Source organism: Xiphophorus hellerii, chromosome 21 (assembly GCF_003331165.1).
Source record: "Xiphophorus hellerii strain 12219 chromosome 21, Xiphophorus_hellerii-4.1, whole genome shotgun sequence".
Lineage (NCBI taxonomy): Eukaryota > Metazoa > Chordata > Actinopteri > Cyprinodontiformes > Poeciliidae > Xiphophorus > Xiphophorus hellerii.
The window spans coordinates 24,647,035-24,660,582 of record NC_045692.1 but is presented as its reverse complement, the minus strand read 5'-3'; the positions used below and the strand labels follow the sequence as shown (position 1 = coordinate 24,660,582).

The 13,548-nt window shown below is 42.3% G+C and overlaps 2 protein-coding genes across 30 annotated transcripts in view; both read right to left on the bottom strand.

Moving 5' to 3' along the window:
* Positions 1 to 13,548, bottom strand: part of LOC116712080 (NACHT, LRR and PYD domains-containing protein 3-like) — a 612,764-nt gene that overhangs the window by 326,211 nt on the left and 273,005 nt on the right. The window lies entirely within an intron of this gene.
* The window catches only part of tnikb (TRAF2 and NCK interacting kinase b), a 50,655-nt gene that overhangs the window by 21,901 nt on the left and 15,206 nt on the right, over positions 1 to 13,548 (bottom strand). For all 17 annotated transcript variants that reach the window (XM_032551909.1, XM_032551910.1, XM_032551911.1 and 14 more), the window contains exons 3-13: positions 6,036 to 6,092; positions 5,803 to 5,928; positions 5,587 to 5,697; positions 5,388 to 5,478; positions 5,176 to 5,306; positions 3,328 to 3,382; positions 2,772 to 2,850; positions 2,527 to 2,702; positions 2,381 to 2,447; positions 1,372 to 1,570; positions 1,021 to 1,137 (exon numbers count right to left, since the gene is read on the bottom strand). In XM_032551909.1, the coding sequence (XP_032407800.1) occupies positions 1,021 to 1,137; positions 1,372 to 1,570; positions 2,381 to 2,447; positions 2,527 to 2,702; positions 2,772 to 2,850; positions 3,328 to 3,382; positions 5,176 to 5,306; positions 5,388 to 5,478; positions 5,587 to 5,697; positions 5,803 to 5,928; positions 6,036 to 6,092 (1,209 nt within the window). The remainder of the gene's footprint in view (positions 1 to 1,020; positions 1,138 to 1,371; positions 1,571 to 2,380; positions 2,448 to 2,526; positions 2,703 to 2,771; positions 2,851 to 3,327; positions 3,383 to 5,175; positions 5,307 to 5,387; positions 5,479 to 5,586; positions 5,698 to 5,802; positions 5,929 to 6,035; positions 6,093 to 13,548) is intronic.

Sequence of the window (13,548 nt, the reverse complement as noted above, 5' to 3'; positions counted from 1 at the left end):
CGCTGTGACCTCAGACTCGTTATTTAACAAACGGATTCAGCAGAAAACATCTTCGTCTTTCAGCACCTTTAGAGTCAGGACTGGTTCTAACAGCGGCTGTTAGGGATTTCATGTTGGGTTTAACACTTTGTGACCAAAACGGTCAGGAAAACATCCGACCTGTGTTACACAATGTTCTTAAAATCAATAATGCTGGTTTTACTGGTCAAATACCAGTGATACTAGCATCCTTATCTCATAGCTAGCATGCTAACAGTAACACAATCACTGGCATTTTACTGGCAAACCATGCTAACAGTAATAGTTGAATCCTAATGCTACTATAAATATGCTAATGCTAATATTACTTTTGCAATACCAACAATAATACTAGCATCCTGCTGTTCATATTAGCATGCTAATGCTAGCAAAAATACTATACCAATTATGGCCAGAGCACCATAACAATATTAGAATAATAATGTTAACAGTAATTGCTAATAGTAAAATGCTAATGCTGTTTTTAGCATTGTAGTACCAGTGCCCTCATCGTTGTCATCTCAGTGCTAGCATGCTAACAATAACGCCATCACCACTATTCAAGGTATTACATTATTTGAATCCTAATACTAAAATTAATATTCTGATGCAAATGCTAATATTACAATGCTAATGCTAGTGCCTTAGCACACCAACTGCTATTGATTTACTAGTAATTTTACGACTTTTTTCTGGTAACATTGTGTCATTATCTTTATATTGTTATGACTTCATAATTTTAAAATCTAGCTATAAAGTACTATCAGTTCCTTTAACTTAGGTTTTTATTTTTTCTAAGCACTGAAATTTGAGTCATTTAGATTCTGATGTAATTGTAACTTTTTGTAAGACTGCGAATCAGTGAAACATTAATTTATCACAAAACTTAAAGGTTTTGTAATAAGACCTGCTGTACCTCGTAGCTCTTAGAGGATAATAACTCTAACTTTCATGCCTGGGATACTTTTCGTCCTCAGGTCGATCAGCCAGGTGTGTTCCTACCTGCTCTCTCTCTGCGTGCCTCCTCTCCTCCTCCCGGCGGAGCTGCTCCATCTCCTCGTAGCGCCTCCTTTGGTCCCGCTCCTGCTGCTTCCTCAGCTCCCGCTCCCGGCGCTGCTGCTGTGGGTGGGAAGGTTTTCACAGCACAGGGTCAGCTGTGTGTTTGTCTCTGAGGCTTTCTGATTCACTGAGGCGCCAACAACACAGGTGTGTTTTCTCCAGCATCTGAGGCGGCTTTCCACAAATTAAAATAGCAGCAGGCGACCAGTAATTGGGCTCATTTGTCTTGTGTTAGGACTATGAGTTTTTTATGTGGAACATCTATTATTAGCCGGATTTAAAACGTGAAGCTACCTCCTCCAGCCGCCGCCGCTGCTCCTTCTGCTCCTCGATGCGTTTCTGCCTCTCAGCCAGTAGTTGGCGCTTGTGCTCCTCGTTCTGCTGCTGCTCCAGCTGCTGGCGCCGGATCAGCTCTGAGCGCTCCTTATTGGCCAGCTGGAGGCGCAGGAAGTCCCGCCTCAGAGTCGACTCTCCGGGAATGTTGATGATTGAGCTGAAACATTAAGAAATGAAAACACAAAAACACTGTACTGTCTGAAACAGGATCCTACGTTATTATTAATGACAGTGTATGAATTTTACCACCTGCATTAATCGCGTCTGAATCCGACAGTCAGCTGGATTAAATCTGAGTTTAGTTTTCTCTGACTCTGATTCCTGAGTTTCACTCTCAGTTATTTAATCAGTCCATCCAAAAAACGTGCAATGTTTTTTAATGGTATCACTCCCTACCAATTTTAATAATAATAAACTAATTTTTCAGTAACACTTTATTTGAAAGTTGTGCATTAGACTGACATGATCCTCTCAAAAACATGAAGGAGTCTTTCATGAATGTCTACGACTATCATAACGTGCCATTTGGTAAAAAATGACACTTTTACTGCAAAGTTGAACTAAAAGTTGCATTAAAAGTTTATTTAAAGTGTCAACTTGGATTTATTTGGTAAATAGTGACACTTTATATGCAAAATTACATTAAACTTGCATTAAAAATGTCAACTTTGTATTAAAAGTATCATTATTTACGTTGTTTCCCATTTTTCTCAGTGTTTGAGCCAAATGAAGGAGAACATTAGTCTGCAGGTTGTAAATAAGGCTTTTAATTTCACTTTATGTGTCTGGAAATCAGATAAAACTGATGATTATTTACATTTTTCACACACAGTAAGTAATGCTAGCTAGGCTAATGATGCTAACATGTTAACTTTGTAATCCAGACACTCTGGTTTAATCTGGTTCTAGGCTGTAATCTGAGGCAGGTGGAATGTTTTTCTGCATCAGATCCAGACTTCGTTCCTACCTGGGCTCTCCGATGTCCCGCTCTTCATCCTCTTCCTCGCTCCCGCTGTACTCATACTCCGTCTCATCTGTGAGGAAAACCCACATGTTAGCGTTTTAGGCGCTGCAGGGTCACGGCGGGTCGCGGCGGGTCGATCGGAGCCTCACCTCTCTCTCCCCGCCTCTTCTTGGTCCGGTCGATGTGGTCCTTCAGCTGGATTCGGACCTGCCGCTCGTTGGGCAGGTCTCTGATGTAGGGGTGCTTCAGCAGCTGCTCGGTGCTCGGCCGCTGGCTGTGGCTCTTCACCAGGCAGCTCTCGATGAACGACTGGAACTTCTTGGACCTGCGGAACCGACCCGGTTCAGGATCCGGGAGGAAAGTACAAACTCTGAAACGCTTTTAAGACACTCACCACTTCTTTGACTTGAGCCTCGGCGCCGGGTTTCTGGGGATGAGGAAGAGCGCTCTCATTGGATGCATGTCGCACAGAGCTGAGGAGGAAAGGAGGCAAGGAGAGAGGAGAGTGTAGGAAAGGAGGAAAGGAGAGAGGAGACAAGGAGAGAGGAGGTAAGGAGAGAAGAGAGAGGAGTGAGGAGGCAAGGAGAGAAGAGAGAGGAGGAAAGGAGGCAAGGAGAAAGGAAAGAGGAGGAAAAGAGAAAAAAAGGAAAGGAAACAGGAAATGTTGAAACAAATATCCAAAAGGGAAGGAAAAAATTGAATAGACACAAACAGATATGATTACGAGGCATAAAAATAAAGTATTTAAGTGAAAGAAAATAAATGATGGAAAAAGATGGAAGGGACAGAATGATAAGGAAAGGAACCATAAAGTAAATATAGGAAAGTAAAGAGAAAAGATTTGATGAATGAAAAATCCAAAGTGAAAATGTAAAATTAATAGGATGTAATTATTGTTTCTGAGACAAACTGTGCGGCTCGTCAGCTGATGGGAGTGTAATCTCACTTACGTGGAGCTCCCTCTGCCATCTCTATGGCTGTGATGCCGAGCGACCACAGATCACTCTGCAGAGACACAAACACATCCTCACAACGTGTTACCCACTCAACACCTCCAGCCTCTGAGAGACGGCTGCAGGGTCCCTGTACTCGTCAAGCGGTAAAAATACAGACAGAGACCAAACCCATCTGCCCAGTTCTGCCTCCGTTTCCACACAATCACAGTTCCTGAGTTTAGCTTCAGCCGCTCGATTACTGGGAGACAAACTCAGGCCTCCTGACTCGCTAAACCGTGGAGGGTTGCAGCTAACGGCGGAGGCGCTCATCCTCCACCGGCTTGTTCTGTCCCCTACTGCACATCCGTCAACCTGCAACCAGCAACCAGCAACCTGCAACCTGCAACCAGCTACCAGCAACCAGCTACCTGCAACCAGCAACCTGCAACCAGCTACCAGCAACCTGCAACCAGCAACCAGCAACCTGCAACCAGCAACCTGCAACCTGCAACCAGCTACCAGCAACCAGCTACCAGCAACCAGCAACCAGCGCAGACAGATCTGTTTCTGCCTGTTTCCTCTGTTTCTGCCTGTTTCCTCTGTTTCTGCCTGTTTCCTGTGTTTCTGCCTGTTTCCTCTGTTTCTGCCTGTTTCCTCTGTTTCTGCCTGTTTCCTGTGTTTCTGTCTGTTTCCTCTGTTTCTGCCTGTTTCCTCTGTTTCTGCCTGTTTCCTGTGTTTCTGCCTGTTTCCTGTGTTTCTGCCTGTTTCCTCTGTTTCTGCCTGTTTCCTCTGTTTCTGTCTGTTTCCTCTGTTTCTGTCTGTTTCCTGTGTTTCTGCCTGTTTCCTCTGTTTCTGCCTGTTTCCTGTGTTTCTGCCTGTTTCCTCTGTTTCTGCCTGTTTCCTCTGTTTCTGTCTGTTTCCTGTGTTTCTGCCTGTTTCCTCTGTTTCTGTCTGTCCGGTGGAATAATCCGGGAATCCAGAAACCAACAGATGTGACATTTTTCTGAAGGTCACTTTTCAATCCTCCTTCACAGCTACAAGGAGTCTGATTACGTGACTGACGAGGTGTTGAATTTTATTGGCTGGAAGCAAAAGAGTAAAAATAAAATCCAATATAATAAGAGGCATTTTCCAGTTTACACTGAAGTCTGACTGTCCCGTCTATCAGAGTTAAAGAGAACGACAGAGTTACTAAAGGCTCTCATCAGGATCAGAACCTTAAAGGTTCAGAATCTGAAAAAGGTTTGAGGTTTTTAATACATCAATCAATCAAATTTTATTTGTGTAGCACATTTCAGAAGGAAGGCATTTCAAAGTGATTTTCATCATAAAAACACAAAGTCATGCAACATAGAATCAACAATCAAAACACGACACGAAGTCAGGTGTGATTGTTAAATCGGTAATTGATTACGTTTCAAATCAACTCTGAACAGGTGGGTTTTTAGTCGAGATTTAAAGGAAGTCAGTGTTTCAGCTGTTTTACAGTTTTCTGGAAGTTTGTTCCAGATTTGTGGTGCATAGAAGCTGACTCTGAGCTCAAATGGGACCTCTTAAGGTTTAAGGTTCTTTAAAGGTTTGACATCCAACAAAGGCTTGAGGTCAGTTTTAAAGTTAAACGTGTCTTCAAGTAGTTAGAGGATCCTTCCAATCTGTAAGTACAGATCCTTTTGAAGGATCTGTAAGATCCTTCAAAAGGACGTAGATCTGAAAAGGTTTGAGGTTCTTTAATGGCTTGAGGTGCCATTAAACCTCAAAACAGGTTTTAGGTTTTTCTTTTTTGCAACATTTATTTCTTTGCCGCCCTCACTGAGCTTCACTCCAGATGTTAGATCCAGACCTCACACTCCAACAAGCGCCTACCTTGAAGTCGTACGTGGCGTCCGGGTTCTCATCGCAGGCGATGACCTCCGGGGCCATCCAGTACGGCGTCCCGATGAACGTGTTCCTTCGCCCCACCGTCCGGTCCAGCTGGGCGCTCACACCAAAGTCCACTGTGGAAACACAGACGGTCCTGAAGGAGGCGCAGACCAGGCGCTACGTCACACCCTTCAGCTGTGGGTTCAGTTTCTCACCCAGCTTAACCTCTGCGTTTTCCGTCAGCAGCACGTTCTGCCCCTTTATGTCTCTGTGGATGACTTTGTGCTGGTGGAGGTGAGTTAATCCCTGGAGAAAGATGCAGAGGAAACACCGTTATTCTCTGGTCAAAGTTATAGAAAACCTGGCGCTGCTTCCCTTTACTTTCTGTTTCAGATAGACCAATGAGGTCCTCACCCTGAGGATCTCCCTGCAGATGTAGGCGATCCACTCCTCCTTCAGGGAGTTCCCTTTGGTGTTTTTGATCAGGTCCGTCACCGATCCGGCTCCACAGAACTCCATCACCAGCTGTCAGGGCAGCAGAAACACCTCACACACTGAGGAACGCCTCCTGACAGACCAAATCCTAAACAATCCGTAACATTTAACCGGTTTATGAAAACAAACTCCTACCCAAAGCTGGTCGTCCATTCCTGGAGGGTTCTTCTTGATGAAGGCGCCATAATAGGTTGCAATGTTCCTGTGGTGACTGTACTTCTTCAGCATGTTAATCTCAGCTTTAATCTCCTCTTCCTCATCCTGAAGAATGAAAACAAGCACATATAAAGATTCAGATCAAGGCTTTTTTAGAGCTATAAAATCTCCAGAGTGCAGCAGGATTAGCACGCTGGGTGTGTGACACGTACGCCGGTGACGTCCATGACCTTGATGGCAGCAAGCTGGCCTGTTTTGACATGGCGACCCTGAAAAAAACACAGACAACAGGGACAAAGTAAATGAAACATTCAGTTATTTTAAATATTTTTGCACTCATGAGTGATCATCAGTGTGAAAGTCTGTAAGTTTCTGCTGCCAAGCAGGAAAGGAAATATGAAAAAGCTTAAGGAGCGACGATCCATCCATCCTGGAAGGTTTATTTCCTGACCCTAAGAACTCCATCATTCTACAGAGAGGAAGATTATTCAAAAACGTCCCAAACTGCTTAGAGAAAGAATAAAAACAACCAGGAGCTTCATTTCAGACTCTGCTGGCCTCAGTTAGCAGGTTAAGGTTTGTGACAATAAGAAAATGATGGACTGAAAATCTCAAACCAACCGGTGAAAACGGGTTTAGCTGAACAATACAATACAAAACACTCCCTCCTGCTGATAAACGGTTTTCCTGTAACAGTAAGTTGTTTCTCCACCATTAGCTCATTTAGCAGCAAGTACATGAGGTTGATTGACAGCGCTCAGACCCGCCTCCTGGCTCTGATTGGTTGTTTTTGGTTCATTTCTCCAGATGATAATAAAAACTCATTGAGGAGGTTCAGGAGGTCGATCTTTTCACAGATTATCTGTCTCATAACAAACTGTCACAAAATGATGGCAGTTTTATCAAATATGTAAAAATAATCTTTTTATAAAAGTTTAATTCTGCAGCTTTAACAAATAAATGTAACTCTTATGCTGATTTCTTTGTCAGTGATGGATAACCTATCAATACCTCCTCTGTTATGACTCATAAATAAAAAAAACAGAAATTACATTTTATATTATTTAAGTCATTTTCCTGATTTTATGAATTGTTTTATCACATTTCTTGTGTTTTTAGTTGAGTTTCTGTGTTTAATTTCGTCGTTGTCGTCGGGTTTCTCTGCCTTTGTGCTGCCAGAGCTCTGAATCATCGGCCACATCTCTCCTTCTCCCAGCAGGAAAAACAGCTGAACCAACCGGAGCGTCGCAGGCCGGATTAGGAGATCAGACCAGAGCGAAGAGCAGCAGCGAAAACAGAGTAAATCATGGATGACAGAGACTCAGCTGTGCAGCTTTTCCTTAACATGAACACGTCACTTTCCACACAGAGGCTGAACGGCCAGACATACAGAAACACATCCGCTGTTTCTGTAACGAGGCGATAAATTCACTTTCTCATCTCCGTCTGACATTTTTCAATATTATATAGCTGTGATAATTTGTGAAAATATTTCCAGGATGTTTATGTTGCTGACTGAGAACAACAATTTAATCTTTGTTCAAATGTAATAGATTTAATATTTGTTCAAATTCACGATGAAAACACGACAAATCTGTAGGACGTAAAAAATCAGAGGTGAAATGAAGAAATGTGAGGCAGAAATGGACGACCTCCTTCAAACGACCAGGGTCATGGAAATGTTATCGTCCGTAACTTGGAACGTTTTCCTTCGAATGGAGAGGATCCCTGGTTCTTTCTGGGACAGAACCATGGCTGAAATCTGCGTTAACCTTCTGAGATCTCTTTGCTTTTCCTCCCCATAGAAAGTACGCCTGGCTCAGTGTTTAACAGCGTCTCATAAATGAAACTATTGCTGCCACTGACTTTGTAAACTCTTTGTGGTGTTTTTCTTCTAGAAAGTGTCCCTAGCTTGTTGTTTTCCCAAAACCCCTGGACAGAGTTTTTAACTACACTCTTTGTTGTCTTGCCCATAGAAAGTACACCTGGCCTGGGGTTTCTGGATTTAGCCTCATCTCGTCTATGAATGTAAACATAAATATTGCTGCCACACTTTGTGTCCTGTTTGCTGTTTGTCTCAAAGAAAGTACTCCTAGCTCAGTGTTTCTGGATTTAGTCGTAACAGAGATTTTGCTGCCGCTGGTTTTGTGTCATCTTTATGTTTTTTCTCTAATTCAGTGTTTTTGTTTTTAGCTGCTTCCAGACTCGTTGTCGCTAACGCTAACGCTAGCTCTTTGTTTTCTTCCTAATAGAAAGTAAACCTGCCTCAGTGCTTCTCTGTTTAGCCGTGTCTCATCTTTGGATGAAACAATCAACAGAGGTATCACTGCCTCTGGTTGTGAGTATTGTTTGTGTTTTATTTCCTATAGAAAGTGCCGATAGTTCAGTGTTTATGTGTTTAGTTGCTGAGATTTTCATTACATTTGAGTAAACTCTTTGTTTTTCTTTCCTATAGAAAGTAATTCTGGCTTGGTGCTACAGTGTTTAGTTGTCCCTTTAATTAATCATTGACAGTCAGTCCTATAATTGATTTTAATTAACATAGAAAGTAATCCTGACCCAGTTCTTTTTTCAAGTTGTTTCTTAAGAGGTAACTTGGTGAAACTTGTCTTCATTGCTTCCTTTCTGCATCCGATCGGTTTTACAGGAAGCAGTTGAGTGGGTTTAGCATCAGAAAGCTGAAACGTTGAACCTGAGTGTGTAACGTGAGAGAGGAACAGGAAACCGAAGGAAACAGGCGGAGGGAGGAGAAGAAGAAGAGCCTCTCCGTCCTCCGAGGTGATTTGGGTCCCGTCAGAAACATTCAGCGTCTGATGCAACGCTGAGTAACCGAGACGCCGTGTGTGAACGCTCAACTGACCCTTTGTGTGTGTGAGGCATCACGGCCTCCTCACACACACACACACACACGCGCGCCTCACGCTGCCATCACTTTGCCTCCTTCGAAGCCTCCCCATTGGCTGGCCCGGCTGCCTGGCCTGTTGCTATGGTTACCGTGAGGAAACGGAGAGTGTGCGGCGAAGTGAATGAATTTCCAGTTTCCCGGCCTCAGCAGCTGCGCTGATTCTGACTCCAGAGTCAGCGGGAGGAAGCTGAGGGTTATCGCTGCTCTCCTGTCTTTAAGAAAAGAACTGGTGATGAACAGGCAGCCGGTCCGGGAACAAAACGGGTCTAAAGAACCAGAACCAGAATTACAGTCCAGAACTAAACAACTGAAACGAAACGGAAAGAGCAAAAAATGACAAACCAGTAAATCCTGCAGGGAGCTGATGTGTCTAACATGACGACTATTAAATCCAGTCCGGTTGTCTAGTCAAAGTCCGGTTTGGTTTGTGGAGGTGTGAACGCTAAGCTAACTCTGGTCCAAACCTCGGTCTGGGTTCTGTTTGAATATGAACGCCAACCGGACCAGAGACCGCTCCAAAAGCAGGAAGTGGACTACAGCGCAGGGCATTCTGGGTAAATACAACCAAAGCTAACGTGCTAGCCTCGCGCTAGCAGCAGAAATGGCTCCTGGTCTTCAGCCAAAGACTAAAGAGAAATCCTCCAACACTAAAATCTGACGCCTCCATCTTGTTTCCATCTGGTGAAGAAGGAAGTTGCTCTCAGTGGTTTCCTTCAGTGGTTCTCGGTGCAGCGCCCCCACAGGCCAGGAGGGGAACAGGTTGCTCAAAGGATTCAGTTGGTTCGTTCACCAACTGAACCGAGTCTACCGGACTAACAGGTGTGAACGAAAGGAATCAACAAAGAAGCTCAGCAAATTCACAGCAGGAGACGAACAAAAACAAGCAGAACAAACAAAAAATGTTCAACAAAAATAAATGTTAGAAGTTAAAACAACCATATTTATCTTGCTCCTCTTTTTCCTTTTGAGTATTTTTCAAGCAAACTGAGATATTTGAACAAGAAACTAAACAAAACACTTGTAAGATTTTGTGTTTTTGCAGTGCAGAACCCAAAACCACCAGAAGTTACAAGTGAACAAAGTGAATGAACTAAAAGTGAAAACATCTTTAGATACAACAACGACTCACATCTTCAGGTTAGGAGCCGTTTTGTCTCAGGATTCACAGACTGGAGTTAAAAAGCAAAATATTCTGGAAAAGGTGAATATATGGAGAGAAATAAGTGGAAAAAACTGGAAAAGTTTGGAAAATTATTGATCTGGATCACAGGAAACTCTGGCTGCTTGGAAAATACAAATATTTAAGACATTTATGTCTGCAACAAATGATTATTTATAAATCAATTACTCTATTGATTATTCTAACAGTTAATAGATTGAACAGATAAGAAAACTGCCACATTCTGCTAATTTGTCATGTAAATTTTTCTATGCAATGTTATAAATACATTAAGAGATGCTGATTATTTATTGATTAACTGATTAATAACTGGATGCAAAAGGTGATTAATAGGAGATTTTTACAGGTGAATCTAAAACTACGTTACTCTAGGAGTTCTGAGTAAAACATATTTCCAGACAAAGAAGTTTTTATTTTATCCTAAATGGAAACTGTTAAGATTTTTCTGTAGTTTTGGTTTCATTATTGCTCTGAGTTTGTTTCAGTAAATGGCCTTTGGTCAGTTTGTATACTCCAGTTAATTATGTGATTAGTAAATTAGTTGAAGATTATTTGAATAATCAATTCATCGTGATAAATCAGATTAACTGTTTACTAAATGGAAATGCAGAAGCCATAAAAACATTGCAGATCATTAAAGATAATATGTCATAATTGTATGATTTATTGTCTTTAAAGAGGAACTGATTAAACCCATAAGCACCTGGGCTGGATGTGGATTTGGGAGGGATTTTCTCACCCAGATGGGTGTGTGAAGCGACTCCTCGGGCTGCAGGTTAAGTGTGTGAAGCGCGGCTGTGACTGCAGGACGAATGGCAGCGATCCGCCGCGATGAAGCAATAAAAGGAGCGGCAGATAAAGCCGGCCAGATGAGAGGAAGCGATGATATCTCAGAGAGCCTCTTTGTTTTGCTATCGCTTTTCCCCCGACACGCCGAACGGCCAGACTATCTCCCAGAGGTGACGCTCAGCTCCCAGTGCGTGTGTGTGTGTGTGTGTGTGTGTGGCAGAGATTAAGGCAAAGGAGAGAAGAGTGTCTGTATATATGCAGCGAGGGGGCGATAAAGATAGAGCCGGGGTGAGAACGGGGGGAGGTGGATGGTTCTGCTGCAGCCTGAGGCATAAAAACACACCTCAGGTCCCGGATCCAGGCGTGCCGCGCATTCCTGACCCAGACACAAGCCTGGACACATGCAGGCGGGTCGGAGCAGCACCAGCCGGGTTCAGCTTCATGACTGAACCCGGCTCAGAGAAATCTAACCTGTACTCTCTAAATTAAAATATATTGGTAGTAATATTTTACTTATCAAAATCAGGCAGTGCAGTGCAGTGCCTCACCTGAGGGGGCGCTGTGCCACACAAAGTGAATGAAGCAGGCAGTTGGTGGCAGCTTGTTGCTGTTCTCTTACAGACATGTTGCAGCGTGACGTCATGTGCAGAAGGTCCCACAGAAAGCTGCTGGCTGATCATGACTAGCATTGATGTTAGCTGTTAAACTGTCAACATAACGAGCTAAAGCTTAAATGTACGGATGAAATATAAAATAAAAAGGGACTCAGGGCTTTGCTACTAATAGTCAACAATACAACAACTAGATAATAACATTAGGAAACAGTTTTAATTTAAAAACAGCGAGGGAGAGGGAAGTAAGTCAGTTATGCTAGCTTGACTATGAAAACCTTAACATGTAGATGTGCTGCGTAATTTTCTGTGTTGCTATTCATCAATAGAGTAGGTGTTTAAATTAGCTATTCAACCATTTCAGTGTTCGATTAGCTAATTTAGCTAGTAGCATCGGTAGCTAATCTACCTCATTGATCAGTTATTAATAATCGCAAAAACAACATCAAGCCTGAAAACATAAAACTGTAACGACTGAATGTTATGTTTGTTGTGTTGGAAATGTTTGAGTGTTGTTTTGGTGTTGAAACCTGAAACATATTGGGTTGTTGTCGGTTGCTATGGGAACGAGTCTGTGTGTAACGTGGGCAACACAGAGAGCAAGAAAAACGAAGAGTACGAGCGGTTTTGAGTTGTTCTTCAATGGTTTTTCTGCGTTATTTTGCTGTTTATTCCTGGAAATTCTGCGCACAACGTTGGAAGGAAAAAAACTCTTCTTAAGGTTAAGGTTGTCAAAGTCGAGCTAGCATAACTAAACTACTTCCCTGTCCCTTCTTTTTTTAATTAAAACCTTTTCTTGTCCTTGGTATCTAGTTGTCTTAATGTTGACAATTAGCAGCAAAGCACTGCTTCCCTTTTTCTTTTATATATCAGCTGTACATTTAAGCTTTAGCAGGTTATGTTGACAACTTTACAGCTAAAGAAAATGCTAATGCATCGTTAGCGAACAGCTTTTTGCAGGATCTTCCCCTCGTGACGTCACACTGCAATATCACCAATATACTAGTTTGATTACACGTGTTCTTCATATGCTGACGTTCCACAGTCTGTCTAATGTTTAGTGAATGTCTGACATATCCAGTCTTTCTGATAGGGGGCAGTGCTGAGCTCCTTATGACACAACAGGCCACAGATTCTCTTCTTCTACGCTTTTAAAAAACTGAAAACAATCGGAAAATAGAGAAAATACAGAATATAACAATTCAAGGCTACTCTCCTGTTTTGCTGCCAGATTTTTAAAGAAAAGGCGATTTTAATCTGAAAAGACTAAAGTAAGCATTTAAATTAAAAAAAAAGAATGTGACCTTATATTAAAAATTATTTTTGTTTTATTGCTGGGATTGGTTAAAGCGTAATTAAAAGCCTTGAAATATGAGCTTGTAAATTGGATTTTGGATTTGAGCGTTGTTCCAGTCATGAACGTCTCTGCGTGTCGCTGCTTCACTCCAACGATCCGCCTGGAAACGGAGCGCCTCGTCTAAAACCACCAAACTGGCATTTCAGAAAGTTCAGCCGAGAATAGCAACAGAAAGGCATCGCCGTCAGCAGCCTGTTGTCGTTTTAAGAACCTGAAAAAGATGCGTGCTCATCAGAATATCAGCTGGAGCATTACGGCATCGCTGCAAAACGGCTTTAAAAATACATTTCTGCTGTTTGATACGATCTGGCAGAGGAACAGCTTCCCTGTCCAGGTGAAGCGTTTTGCATGACGTTCACTCGGGAACAAAGATCAGCCTGTGATTAATGTTCTGTATTTCTGGGTTTCTCTCCAAACAGCAGCTCTCCGGGTCAGGCCTGGAGCAACATTTGCATGTTTTTACCTTTCAAATATCAGGAGGGTTTGCATCGTTTCTAAAATATGTAACAAAGTTTGTAGAGGTTAAAAACTAACAGGACTTTTAGGTTTTTCCATGGGATCAATTCACTGCGTTTCCATTTACCTTTAAATTTCACAATTTGACATTTTTAGAATAAATTTGTTCAATAGAAACGTAGAGTTTGAAGAAACTAGTTTTTCAATAAAATGTTTTGGTTCTAGGATGAGGTGGGTTTATTTCACAGAACTGCAATGGAAACACTTTTCTCATCACACGAGTCACATGATCAACAACAGGATGTTACTACTGGCGAAAACCACAAAGAAGACAACAGGAAGCAGATAGAGGATGATGGCGTAGCGTGTTTTTTAACAACTCATCACATGAATAAACTTAATTTCAGCTGCGTTTGTTATTTAGTGG